At 38.3% G+C, this 15,130-nt stretch overlaps 1 protein-coding gene and 1 pseudogene across 1 annotated transcript; both read right to left on the minus strand.

The window, feature by feature from the left end:
- Window positions 1-1,127: 1,127 nt before the first annotated feature.
- On the minus strand, window positions 1,128-1,719 carry LOC114710911 (annotated as a pseudogene).
- A 5,896-nt stretch (window positions 1,720-7,615) lies between these two features.
- Window positions 7,616-8,635, minus strand: LOC114710863 (vomeronasal type-1 receptor 4-like). The gene has a single exon (XM_028895160.1). The coding sequence runs from the start codon at window positions 8,579-8,581 to the stop codon at window positions 7,616-7,618; it is 966 nt and encodes a 321-aa protein (XP_028750993.1). The 5' UTR covers window positions 8,582-8,635.
- Window positions 8,636-15,130: the final 6,495 nt, after the last annotated feature.

Genomic DNA, 15,130 nt, shown 5'->3' on the forward strand with positions numbered 1-15,130 from the left:
TGTCTCATCTACTTCTTTCTTTTCTCCTTTCTGGCTCTTATTCTCTTCTCAGTAGTTCATATTTTACTCTGATTCCTTTTAGTTCTTGGACTTCACATGAAAGAAAGTGTACTATTTGGCTTTGTGAAGCTAACTACTATTTTCTTTCTTTTTTGTGATTTTTTTGGGGGACAGGGTTTCTCTATGTAACAGTCCTGTCTGTCCTGGATCTCACTCTGTCGACCAAGCTAGCCTCAAACTCAGAGATCTGCCTGCCTCAGCTTTCCCAAGTGCTGGGATTAAAGGCCTGTGACACTACCACCCAACCCTGACTAATTTTCTTAAGGTGAATTCTATCCATTTTTCTATAGCATTTTCAAGCCAGCTGCAGAGCTGGCTCAGTGGGTAAACCATGTAGTGATCTTGAGGAAATGAGTTCCAGTGTTTCAGAACTGGATGTTACTCCTTTTCCAGAGGATCCAACAATCTCTTCTTGCCTCTGTGGGCAGTGGTCAGTGAAGGAGGAGCACATACATACTCTGAGGCTCACACACACACACACACACACACACACACACACACACACACACACACACATGTGAAATAAAGATTTTAAAATCTGATCAATACATCTTGGGGCTAGAGAGTTGCTTGGTGGTTAAGAGTATCCAGGAGCTTTAAATGGTGGTTCAAAACCAAATGTAGCTCCAGTGCTAAGGGGTTCAATACCCTTTTCTGACCTCTATACATGTGATGCATGGACATATATGCAGTAAAAATACACATACATGTAAAATAAGTACACCTCTCCCTGAAAAATGAGCAGGAAATCTTTTCTGAGTATTCCAATGATGTTTGCTCTTTCACATGCATTTTTTCATGTTCACATATAGTATCCATATTATAACATAATAACTGTATAATATGCTGCTGTTTCTACATTGCTGAATAGTAAATTATGTAAGAAAATATTATAATGAAATATCTAGATATCACATTACATGGCACAAGTGTCAGTTACAGGATACTTGATACTTTGCAACTGCAATCTTAGCATTCTGCAACAGATAAAAGAATATGCCAATATATAAGTAAAGACAGATGAGCAGGGCTCATGCCAAACTTGGAAGAAGCTATCTCTTACCACATCAGGGTAAAAATATGCTGGAATTATATTTAATATTGGTGATGACAACAATGGGGTAAAATATGAAAAAGCATATTTCGAGAAATAGAAATACACTTACTCCCCTTAGCATTGGACTTTTTTGAGTAGGTCATAAACATGACAGAAAAGAAGAGAATGAGTAAGAAATGACAAATATGCACACCAGGAGGGTGGCTCTGTCCTCAAATGAGACTTTTATTAAGTGCTGAGCACTGGGAATATGCTTGACTTGTCTCTTACCTATGTAGAGGATAATTGCTATGCAGACCCTTGAGCAGATTGTGTGACCCAGACAGAGGCCATCAGGGAAGTACAGTAAGAACATATATAGTACAGTTGCCACATTTCCTGAAGCAAACTATGAGCAGCACTCATGAATCACCCCATTAGTCACATTTTTATTGTAAACAGGACCTGACTTTTGCAGGATTCACAATGTTTTAAAGCATGTGCACAAGCCAACTGAGTGAGCACAAGAGAACGATGTACTTGGTGGCTTTGTGTTTAAGTTTCATCCACCTGGAGTTGCTGGGACTGATTGTAATTGCTTGGAAGCAACTCAGTAGGCACATGGCTTACACACCACCCCCTTCATTGTAGTGTTACTGCACCTGTAGCTGAAAAAGTAATTGTTTGCTTCTGTCCTAGGAAAACTCCCAAAGGAACCTCATGCAGGCCCCCACAACACTTCACCTTCCACATGTTGAGTCATAACTCTTGTTACTATTTTTTTCTTGAATATTTATTTATTTATTTATTTATTTATTTATTTATTTAATATCTGGACCATATGTTCTCAGTTAGGGTTGGAGTTTAACAAAACCCTCCCCCATGCTAGAAAGGTGACTCCCTTAATTCTATGCCTTTTTTAATTAAGGAATTTTTTATTCATTTTACATACCAACCGCAGATCCCCCTCTCTTCCTTCCTCCCACCCCTCCAGCCTTCACCAACCCACCCTCCACTGCCTCCTCCAACAAGGTAAGGCCTCCTATGGGGAGTCAGCAGAGCCTGGTACATTAACTACAGGCGGGTCCATATACTCCCTGGTGTGTGAGGTCATCCACTGGAACTTGGTTTGTAGGGGATATACCCTAAGGAAAACTGACTCTCCCTGTCTAGAAGCAATGAAATGTCCAAACCCCTCCCTCAGCCTCAAAGCAGTGTAAGGTGTCCCACCATAGGTAGTGGCCTCCAATAAGCCAGCTCATGCACCAGGGATGAATCCTGATCATACTGCCAGGGGCCCCTTAAGCAGATCAAGCTACACAACTGTTTGGCTTATGCAGAGGGCCTAGTCCAGAAGGACAAACATGGTGTGTACTCACTCATAAGTGAATACTAGATATAAAGCAAATGATAGCCAGATTGTGCCTGTCTTATGCAGGCAACCACAGCTGTTGAGAGTTCTTGAGTTCAGTGGTCCTGTAATAGCCAGCAGGTATTGCTTTTCTGGGATCCTTCATGGCATCAGGCTCTTAAGATCTTCCCATGTCCTTTTCCATGATGTTACCTGAACCCTCCAGTGAAGGGTATCATACAGATATTCCATTTGTGACTTGGCATATTAGAGCCATTTTTCTCTGCATTTAGGTCAGTATGATAACCACCTTCATAGAACAGAGAAATTTGTCTGATGAGTTTTGAGTGTTGCACTAATCTATGGCTACAGGCATAAGAATATAGAGGGTAATTTGACTCTAATTCCTTTTAGCAAAATAGCGGCATTCTTTTCATCCATAGGGTTATGAGGTCCCCTGCCATGGATTCCAGGCCCAATTTGCATTGCCAGGCTTCCCCAGAGCAATGTTTCTCAACCTTTGATGAGCACAAAAAACACATTTTAAGATGGTCTTAGAAATCCCCAACCATAAATTTATTTTTGTTGCTGCTTTATAACTATAATTTTCGACAGAGTGGTATCTCAGTTCCTAATACATTGGAATACGTGTTTTTTGATGGTCACGAACCACAGGTTGAGAAGCTCTGCTGTAGAGCAAGCCCTAAATCCAATCAGAAAGCACCTGGTTACTCTAATAATAATTGTGCCACCAATGTATCCATGGAGTATCTTACTTTGCTGATCATTGTTTTAGTTTACAGGGTTCACAGCTGGATAAGACTATTGGTGACTTTCTTCCTCCAACAGCCTGAATGCATCTCAGGTACTAAGAAATGTACCCAGCAAGGATGAAACATCTTGGTCAATATGAACTTGATTTCTCATGTTCACATCCAAAGTGTGTGGTATCTTCAGGAAAAAGTTCTTGCTATAAAGTTTTTGGTGGCAACCAAGAGCAATGTGTTGTTTGGGGTTCTCCAGGACACTCCCCCCCAAAAAAAAACTCACAGAGAGGCATCTCAGACTGGTGTTTTATGGGTCAACCTGTGGCTCCTGAAGTGAGCATAATACTCTATATAGGATAAGCACAATTAAACATTCAGAGGACTTACTATACAATTCTACCTGAAACACACATTACCTCATAATAACCCAGTTGTATTATGAAACCTGGATTACTTATATCTATGTTACAATATTATCTAATCTCTTATCACCTTTAATATTTTTATCATAATGGTTCCATTTGTGGCAGAAAAAAACAAATTACTTTTTTGAAAAACCTAAGCTAAGATTAACTGCAACAGCTAGCAACCTTCCTTCTTTAGAGCATATTCACATACAAATTGTATTTTATAGAAATAAGATACAGTAATAAGATAATACAAACTACTGCCCAGAGGAAACACAAAATGAGGATGAAATTCTCAGATATATTAGAGCTGGAGAACCAAGTGATGATTTCTGTAATATGCAGAGGAAGTTCATTAGACAAAAGCCAAATAATTAAATCAGAGAAGATTTTAAAATGGTCAATTTCCTACAAACACAAATAAGGAAAATTGTCCTGTTTTGTGAAATTTGCAAGTGTAAATAAAACTGAAGATGAGATATCTGAATGAAATTAACTTAAAAGTGTAGAAACAGACTGTCTAAACAGACTCAAGGCAGGTAATCATGGCTTTGTGTGTCACTGTTATTTAGAAATAATATGTCAATGCCTGTCAATAATGGTGCTAAAGTCAGGATTAAAGAGCCCCCACAAATTCCATGAGTTAACATGTAGCCCTCCACACAAACCACGGAGAAGATGGAGCTTTTATCCCGAGGTAGAAAGGACTTGAATTTGGGGGGCGTACGTTCTCTAGGGAACAGAAGACTCCAGACTAGACCCATTTCTCTGAAGAAAAATCGACATTTTCTCCTAGGAAAAGTTATTCTAGATTAGTTATGTTAGTAATGTATCTCCTCATGAGAAAGCAGAAGTCCAGAGGTATACTTTTTGAAGAAGTAAATATATGTAAAGAATAAAATTATACACAACTTTAACATGTGATGAATCTTCTAGAGAGTGAATGTTACAGAACCTGACATGTGGCAGCTGGATTCATGGAGAAAGAATGCGAGTAAAATGAACCAAATAGTCAACAGGGCTGTAGGTTTTGATAACTTTTTTTTATTTTAACCACATATTAATATTACACAGTAGAGTATTGCATTGTGTTATTTTCATACATGCATATTTTGTGCTTGTATCATATTTATCCTTCATTGTCTCATCTATTTCCCCCTTTTCTTCTCTCTTGTTCTTCTCCTCTTCTCAGTAGTTCATATTTTATTCTGATTCCTTTTTTCCCCTTGGTTTCACATGAAAGAAAATGTAGTATTTGCCCTATTGGGTATTTTATCAAGGTTCATTCTGTTTCTATCCATTTTCTGCAGTATTTTTAGACCAGTGATGACACGTGAGGGATTGTAATGTCGGCATATGAGAAGCAATAAACCATAGTCTGACACTGGACAGCTGGTTCGGTGGGTAAAGCTCTTACTGAACTTCCAGAGGAACTGAGTTCAGTTCCCAGCAATCACCTTGAGTCTCTCACAACTGCCTGTAACTCTGGTAGCAGAGCATTCAAATCACCTCTACAGACAGCAGGCATGACATGCATGTGGCACACATACACATACACAGAGGTACACACACCTACACAAAATAAGAACATTTAAGATATAAACAAACATATTGGGGCTGGAGAAACGGCTTGGTGGTTAAGAGCACCACTTGCTCCTCCAGCAGATTCAGACATTATTTATAGCACTCAATGGTGGCTCAAAACCATGTATAACTCCAGTCCTAAGGGGTCCAATGTCCTTCTGACCTCTCCAGGTACTTGATGCATGTGGTGTACAGACATCCATGCAGGAAAAATACCCATACAGATAAAATAGAAATATGACCCTCTAACCCCTGCACACACTCACACATACCTGAGCAGAAGTCTTTCTTAAGTGTGAAGGTAATTTCTTGTCTCTTAGATTTATTTATAACCTCATATTCATCTATACTTTGACTATTGTCACATAATAATTTGTAAAATATGATGATTCTACATATTTGAAAATTCTCATTATTGTATAGTAAATTACATAAGAAAAATGTTATAATAAGATGTGTAATGATAACACCATATGGCACAGGGACAGTTTTAGGGTGCTCAATATTTCCTTTCTTTTTTAAAAAAAATTCATACTTATTCTTCTATTATAGAGTACATCCCAGTAACATCAACTGAATACAGCACAATAAGACACAATAAGTCCAAGCACAAGCCCTCACATCAAGGATGGGCAAGGATTGAAAAGGAGCCCAAGAGTAGGCAAAAGAGTCAGAGCCATCAACATCCCACTGTCAGAAGACCCTCAAAACTCCAAGCTGACAACCATAAGATATATGTAGAGGACCTAACCCAGACCCATGCAGACTCTGCAATTGCAGCTTCAGTGTCTGTGAGCCACCATGAGCTTTGCTTAGTTGATTTCTCAGGCCATGCACTCCCAGTGTCTTTGACCCCTCTGTTTTCCACAATTCCTCTTGTCCCTCTCCTCAGATCTTGGGGAACTCCTAGCTTAGTTAAAGATGGATAGTTCAGCCTTCATATTCTCCATTAGTAAGAGTCCTCATTAGGGTTACCTTTGTATATTGCAGGAAGTTTCCACCGCACTAGGTATCCACATTGCTCACCAAATGCTAATTTCAGTCATTTCTCCCCATATTCTTTCCCTCCAACTCTCCACCTACACCTGCCACCACCAATTCCCATCCCTACCCACCCTCATGCCACCTGAAAAATCTATTTTATTTCCCATTCCAAGGAGATCCATGCATCTCCAATTGAGCCCTCTTTGTTCCTTAGCATCTCTGGGTCTGTGGATTGTATCATGGTTATCCTTTACTTTACAGTTAATATCCACTTTTCAATGAACACATACCATGTTTGACTCTCTGCCTATGGGTTACTGGAGTTTGTGTTTTCTTTGAGCTGCCAACCAGCTTCCCAACAAAGACACAAAGACTTATTAATTATGAACGTTCTGTCTTAGCTTAGGCTTATCTTACTAACTCTTTTAAATTAATTTAAGCTGTATCTATTCTTTAAATTTTGCTTTGGGCTTTTTACCTTTCTTTCATTCTGTATGTCCTATTTTCCTCTTACCTCTATGTCTGGCTGGCTCGATTTTGGCATCTCTGTCATCTCTTTTTTTCTTTTCTTTTTCTCACACTCTGGAACCTAAATTCCTTTTTCTACTTATGCTCCCTGCTCAGAAATTCTGCCTATACCTCCTCCCAACTCTTGGATATTCAGTTTGTTACTAGACCAATCAGGTCGCTTAGGCAGGCAAGTTAAACAGCAACATATCTTTACATAATTAAGAAAATGCAATACATCTTTACATAGTTAAACAAATATTCTGCAACATAAAAATGCAACACATCTTTACATGGTTAAATAAATATTCTTCAACTGGTTTTGTCACTCAAGATGATTATTTAAGTTCTATGCATTTGCTTGCAAATTTCATGACACCATTTTTTAAACCACTGATGCCACTCCGTTAAAATGTATTGCATTTTCTTTATCCTTTCTACAGAAGGGGTCATCTAGGTCATTTCTAGTTTCTGGTTATTATGAATAAAGTTACTATGAAAATACTTGATCAAGTGTCTTTTTGGTAGAATGGAGCATGGTTTGGTTATATGCCCAAGAGTGGTACAGCTGCATCTTGAGGTGGATCCATTATAAGTTATTTGAGGAATTGCAACACTGATTTCCATAGTGACTCTAGAAGTTTGCATCCCCATCAGCAAATGGGAGGAGTGTTCCCCTTGCCCCACATCCTTACAAGCATGAGCTGTCACTTGTGTTTTTGATTTTAGCCAATCTGACAGGTATAAGATGGAATCTCAAAGTAGTTTTGACTTCCATTTCAAATATGGCTAAGGATGTTGAACATTTCTTTAAGTGTTTCTTAGCCATTTCAAACTCCTCTATTGAGAATTCTCTGTTTAGATCTGTACCTTATTTTTAAATTAGATTGTTTGGTTTATTCATGTATAGTTTCTTGAGTTACTTATATATTTTGAATATTAGCCCTTTATCAGATGTAGAATGGGTGAAAAATCTTTTCCCATTCTGCGGTAAAAATATGCTGGAACTAGACTTGATATTGCTGATGAGAACAAAGGGGCAAACTATGGGAAAGCATATTTCTAGAAATAGGAATACACTTACTCCCCATAGTGTTGGACTTTTGGAGTAGGTTGCAAAGATGACCACAATGGATGAGAATAAGTAAGAGATGACAAATATGCACACCAGGGTGAGGATAGTTTGAGCAGCTCTGTCCTCAGGCGAGACTTTCAGAAAGTTTTGAGCACTGTGAATGTACTTGACTTGTCTCTTATGTCTGTAGAGGAGACTCACCATGGAGACACTTGAGCAGGCCATGAGACCCAAACACATGCCATCAGAGAAACACAGTAAGAACATGTACAGTGCAGTTGCCACATTGCCAGAGGCAAACCATAAGCAGTATCCATATTTCATCCTGCTAGTTGCATTTTTGTTGTAAATGGGCCCTGACACTCTTGCTGGAGTCAAGATGTTTAGAATCAGGTGCACAATCCAGCCTAGTGAGCAGGAGGGACCAATGTACTTGGTCACTCTGTGTTTAAGAGTCATCCACCTAGAGTTGCTTGGGTTGATTGTGATCACTTGGAAGCAACTCAGTAGGCACCTGGCATACAGGCACATCCCCCTTGTTATGCGGTAAATATATACTATCAATTTACATCCAACATCATCTAGGAAATACTTGAATCCAAAATCTGACATTGTCCGTGGAATGCCTCTTAAGATGAGAGACAAGCCATTGGCTAAAGTCAAGTGCTCTATAATCAGATCTTTTGGCATTAAATGCCTTCCAGTGAGTATCAAAATGAGATAATAAAATAGTATTGAGGAATTTCCAAGCACTCTCACTGTAATCTGGGAAAAGAGGAAAATTCCCATTGCCAAGTTGTCAGAAGCCATTTTCACTCCTATTAAAAATGTAAATAAGTTTATTATGGTCAACAGACCCTGGTAATATACTGTAGATGTGCATTATGTCATCATGTTAGCTTAAATAATATATTTATCAGTTTGCTGTATTTACATAGCTCTCTCATTAAAGAAGATTTTCTAAAACTTTGTTCTTTATTGAAGGACATATCTTCACTCTTTAAATGGGAAGTTTTGAATATGTTTACTGAACATTAATGTTTTCACAGGACCAGGTGCCACATGACCTTCAAAATAGCAATAAAGAGAGGCAGACATATATGTGAATTTGAGGTTCACCTGATCTACAGAGTGACTTCCAAGACAGCCAGTGCTACACAAAGTGAAACTGTCTCAAATAGTCCTTCCCCAGGAACTAATGTTTTCTTTGTTTTTGACTAAACACAGTGATTTAGTGTCAATTTTCAAAGAAAGAATTTTTAAAACATCCCATAATTTCTGAAATTCACATGACCAAAACTCAAAATTCATTGTGAAAAACAAGAGAAAATGTGTGAAAATCGTATTTGGAATGAGGGATTAAATATTCAGAATATAAAGAATAATTTCTTTTAAGATATATTTTAGTGTTAATTGTGTGTGTGCTGGGGTGTCTGCCTATGAATATGAATCCCAGTAGGGGCCTGAAGCATGGGCTCTCAGGCAGATGGATTTGTAGATGGTTGTGAGCCAGTGGTAGGAGCTAGTAATTGGACTCAAATTCAAAGTAAGAGCAGTATGCACTTTGAAAGACTGACTCATCTCTCTACCCTCAAAAGAATATTTAAAACTAAGTTTGAAAAATCTTAAATATAAAACAAATGAGAAGTGGGTTCCAAACCTGGATAAATTTCCTATAAACAATCCAGAAATGTTAAAAATGTATGCAAAATGAGGCCTAACATCACCAATAATTAAGGAAATAAAATGAGATGCTGTCAATCAATGTTGAAACAGGCTATCATCACATACAATATAAACAGTTATTAATCAAAACAAATTAACATAAGTAAAAGCAGGAGTTAAAGCTGCCTACCATAGGTGAAATAAGAACCCTTGTTTCTGCTCTATAGGAAAGTAGAATGTTGTAGAAGACATACAAATTAGTCTTGGTTTTCTTCAACAAAATTTGCACATCATTACCAAGTTCCAATTGGAGTGTTACTGCATCTCCCACGTGTTGGGTCTTCAACTGTTGTTATTAATAATGACCAATGCTGTGCAAAGATCAGGGAACATGAGCAGATACAAAGCCCCACAGAGAGTGGCCAGTGTTGAGTAAGAGGGATAAATGAGGGATTTGACATTCCATACCATTTCCCTCCAGAGTCTCAGCTGTTCTCAGGAAGAATCTCAGGAAGATACAGTCACTTCTTTTGTGAATGTTTTTTTGTGACTCAATGGTCAGACCTTCTGACCGTGAATGGTTTTGCATAAAATGTATATCCATTTGCATCACATACAATATAAACAGTTATTAGCTTTCTCAATATACTAAAATAGAATTACTAGGTAACATAGTTGTATAATTTTGGAGCATGTACCGGAAGGATTCTATGTCCTGCCCAAGAGAAGTTTGTAAATCCATGTAAACTGTTGAATTATTCACAATAACAAGGAAATTATGTCCATCCAGAAATTCATCAGTAGATAATGGAAGTTTCCTATAGATACATTTTGTTCATCTGTAAAGGAGAATCAAATCATGAAATACTCAGGAAAAACTTACAAAGAAGTCAAGAAGGTGACAAAGACACAGGAAAACAAAAACCACATGTTCTTTCTCAAAGAGTGACATGGATACCAATGTCCATGTGAACGGAAGTGTTGAGAGTATGTGATTATAGGATATGCTTCCAGAAAGAAGGTCAAAAGATGCAGAAGAAAGTGGTATTGAGGAGTCAAGGGGGAGGAAATAGGACAAATGTGTCATTAAAGTGAAAAGAATTATAAATTTATAGAGAAGTGCCAGTGGATTTGGGGAAAATGGACAAGGAAAGTGGAAGAGGATAATCAATAAACTTGCTTGAAAATGCAATAATGACATCAAGTACTATGTTTGTTAATTAAAATATTTAAAAATTAAACCACACAATGAAAGGAGAGAACAAGCTCCCCAAACATCTTCTAACCTCCACACATGCATGCTGTGCGATGTATACATTCCTTCCCAACAGTCCGTGAATCATGTAATAAAAATTTAAAAGACAATAGAGTGATGATTGACAGGGATGCAAAGAGAAGGTGATGAGTGTTTGTTTCTTGGGCACAGAATTTTTGGTTTGTGATGAAATGTTCTGGAAATCAGCTGCATATCAATAGGATCATTTTTCACATGACTGCACTATACACTGACAATGGTTAATACGATAAATGTTTGTAGTTAAAACTTGATTCTAATTTAAAAAGTAAGGGCACTGTGGTCAATAAATGAGAAATTCTTGCAATGTGTGCTACAGAGCTAAGGGGATGACAGTCAATTAAGATGACACTGACTTGAACACATAGGTTAGTGTTATAAAGCTTAGAGTCATTGATAAACTTGCATTTTGTCTACAAGCAAGAGTTAGAAGAGTATTAGATAGGTATATATAATATGACAGAATTTTGATGCTGTTATTTTGGTCTGAGATTAACTTATTCACAGAATTACATGACATGAGGAGATATATGACAGCTTTGAAACTCTAGACAGTGACAAGACAAGAAAAATAAAGAAAGCCAAACATACCTGTGTGTATTTTCCAGAAGAGAACAGGCCTAATTCTTCACATGACAAGAGTACTTTATCATTATGTTCTTGCAGAAAGCATGTGAGCTGGAACCACATAACAACCAGTTTGGGGGTATGTTTAGTGAAACATAGATATAGAATCAAGAAAACAAGTTTCATTTTTAAGAATAGCTAAAATACCAAGAAATAAATAACATTCCTAGTATGCATGTATTCCTTACTTGTAATTAATTCCATTTTTAACTCTTAATTTTCAAGCTTCCATAAAATTCATCTTTCCTAGTAGAATAGTCACCCTATAATTCTATCATTGATAAAAATTTCAATTACCAGTAACAATATTCCACCCATTCCTATAATCTCTCTATTCAGATATAAAAAATAGATTATAGCATTTTCCAGAAATATATAAATTGATTCATAATAGAAATGAAAAGATCAAAAATACTTCAAGCTATTTAGAATGAGATGGGGATGTAGCTCATGGCTTGTCCAGTTGGCAAAATGCCCTGGTTGGGATTCCCCAATATTATCAGTAAACAAAAAGAAGAATACAAATAAATCTTCTCTTTAAATCTAAAACTTAGGAAGAGACATGCAGAGATAGAGAGAAGATGAGGGAGATGGAGCCAGAGCCACAGAGGATAGATAGAGACAAAGGCGACCAAGCGAAGCTAGACAGATGAAATGAGGTGATATCATTAGGAGATACTTTACTAAGATATTTCTACTATGAGAGACTCGTGGGAGGAGCAGGGTTCACACACCTTAGGGAGGACTGAGGACAATTGACTCTGCTCTGAGACAGAAATAGCCCAAATTTCATCTAAAAACCTATTCAAATTCTCTGTTCTTATACCAACACCAGAGTTTACCCTACCCCACCTATTCCTTTATATCTTAACTTCCTCCCTTCCTTCTTTCTTTTCTTCCTTCCTTCCCTCCTTTCTTCCTTTGATTCTATCTTATTTACTTTCTCACCTCATCCTCTCTTTCCTTTCATCAGAGCTGTTGAAAGATTATTTTAACAAAGACTTCTTAAGTACAAGCACAATTAAGATAGGTACTTAGCTAGAAAATAAAACTTATCCAATAGCGAAAGCATGGCTTCTCCAAGGAGTGCTTCTAATGTCTTTAGTTCTTGCTACTCCTATTCTCTGGTCACTCACCTCAGTGCTTGATGACACCATGATGGTAGGTGTTGCCATGAGAAGTGAGACTCTGCTATAACTAGGATGGGACACTTTCCCCGATTTAAAGGTGCATGATCTCTTGGTATTCTTTCCCAGAAGACTGGTGATTTTCAACTCACTTCTACACCCATGATGGCAGCATCTCCACAAGGATCTGAAGTAACTTTTAAACACCTTGGTCATGTCACAAAAGAAAACAAAATGAGCAACTCCGACAACATCTCCACAAGGATCTGAAGTAACTTTCAAACACCTTGGTCATGTCACAAAAGAAAACAAAATGAGCACGTAATTGCACAAGGAAGCAATTAGGAAATAGAATGGGAACTTTTCTGCCATCTTTTGGGCACAAAGCATATGGCAGAGAGGAATGCAGAAGGAAAAGAGCTCCATTGCTATTAAAGTAGAGGCAAGCTGCATACCCTTGCCCCAAGAGGGAATTTCCCTATCACTTTGTATCCTAGATAGTATCCACAACTCAAAACTGTTAGGATGCAAAGACACTCAGGAAAAATGCCTACCTGAGGTGCCTATTAACATATCAAAGGGGAAGCATTCAAGAGATGGGACAATATTTCAGTGGATAATAGTGTTTGATGCAGAAATCCGATGACCTGAGTTTGTATCTAAAGCACAACATTAGAACACAGTTCCAAGGGCTGCAGTGATGGCTCAGTGGTTAAGAGCCTTTCCCACTTTTGCAGATGGCCAAGGTTCACTCCCAAGCTCAGATGGAACAGCTCATAAGAGCTTGAGATTCCAGATCCCGGGGACCTGATGCCCCTTCTGACATGTAGGAGCTTCTTCACATATGTACACATATATACACTCAAGCACAGACACATGAAATAAAATAAAGTGAAATAAAAAAATGAAAGGCAGATCCAGCGGCAGAGACATCTGTCACATGAGCTCCCAAGAGGTTGGGGAATGAAGACAAGAGGATCTCTGTGAGCTTCTGAGCCACCTCATCTGGGGTTCAAATCATAGAAGAGAGTCTGTCTCAAATAAGTTGGAAGGTAAGGCCCAAAAGCCCTTCACAGAGGCCCCCACTAACACATAAAACACACACATACACACATGAAACATAACACACAGGAGATACACAGAAGCATCAACATTTATTTACTAATGAGAATTAACAGCTAATATTTAGGCATTTGGTAAATTTTAGTGAACTGTCAAATCAGTCATTTTCTTTAACCTCACATGCCACTTGGAAATGACAACAGATGGAACGACACAGAAGTTAAATGACAAATTTTCACTGGCTAAGTGCTAGTTAGAAGCCACACTCTTCTTCATGTGCAGACGAGACACTGACCTGGAGCCCTGCTAATCTCTGGTGAGGAAGGTACACAGTTCAGTCTAATTTGTGGCAATTCCTCAGGTGACAATGGTATGTGCATGACTGATGTAAACTCTGGTTACTGGGAGCAGGTGTGGGGCTTCTCTCCTGTGTGAATCTTTTCATGTGCCTGCAGGTTGGTGTTGTGTCTGAAGGACCTTCCACATGTGCTGTATGGGAAAGGATTCTCTGGTTATGTCAGATCTCATGAACTCAGAAGTCTGAGGCTTGATAGAATCCTTTCTGACAAATGGGACAGCCAAATGGCCTCTCATTTCTGTGTCTTCTGTGGTGGACTGAAAGGTTACAGGGATATTTGAAGATTTGGGGAAATTCCTCATATTTGTAAGGTTTGAGGTTTCTGTTGAGTCTTTAGCTCTGACCTGCACATGTGGAGATTATCTCATGGTTCTGGTATACAGGGACAACAGGGACTCTTCTTATAGCTGGAGGTGCCTCGACTTGCTCTTCTGGCATCCTGAGGTGTTTGTTCCAAAGGAAAAACCAACATCTTCAGGCTCAGGATACTGCCTGTTCTCTTTTCATGCCCAGTGGAAATAAGAGAGTTTGTGAATCTCTGCTTGGAAAGGGATCCCCTCAAAATACCCCTCTGCTGTCCTGGTTTCCTACTGAACCATTTCCAAGAATGTATCTTGGGGGATCTACAAGGGTGTCCTTGCATTCTCTTGTGCTGGAGTTGTTGCTGATTTCTGTTGTTTCAAAAGTTTTTTGACTTTTTTGAGGAATTGTTCTGAGAAAAAAAGGGCTTCTGTTGTGGAATATTAGTTTAAGATGTGTTATATTTTCTATTCTGTGGAATATTTGTTTAATGATGCAAAGATGTGTTGCATGTGTTTAACTCAGTAAAGCTGTGTTACTTTGCCTGTCTAAATAAAACACCTGGTTGGTCTAATAAAGAGCTGAATGACCAGTAGCTAAGCAGAAAAAGGAATAGGCATAGCTGCCAGGCAGAGAGATAAATAGGAGGAGAAATCTAGGATCAATAGAATAGAAAAATGAGGAGTGAGAAAAGGAGAAAGAAAGTAGGATGCCAGGGGCAGCCACACAGACAGCCAGGGAGTAAGAAGGAAAGAAAGATCTACAGAATAAAGAAAGATAAAAAGCCCAGAGTCAAAATGTTGTTTAAGAGAAATGAGATAATTTAAGTTAGAAAAACTGTCTTGAAACAAGTCATTCTAGGTCAGGCACTCATAAGTAAGAATAAGTCTCCATGTATTTATTTGGGAGCTTGGTAGTGGGCCCCC

This window comes from Peromyscus leucopus, chromosome 1 (genome assembly GCF_004664715.2).
Source record: "Peromyscus leucopus breed LL Stock chromosome 1, UCI_PerLeu_2.1, whole genome shotgun sequence".
NCBI lineage: Eukaryota > Metazoa > Chordata > Mammalia > Rodentia > Cricetidae > Peromyscus > Peromyscus leucopus.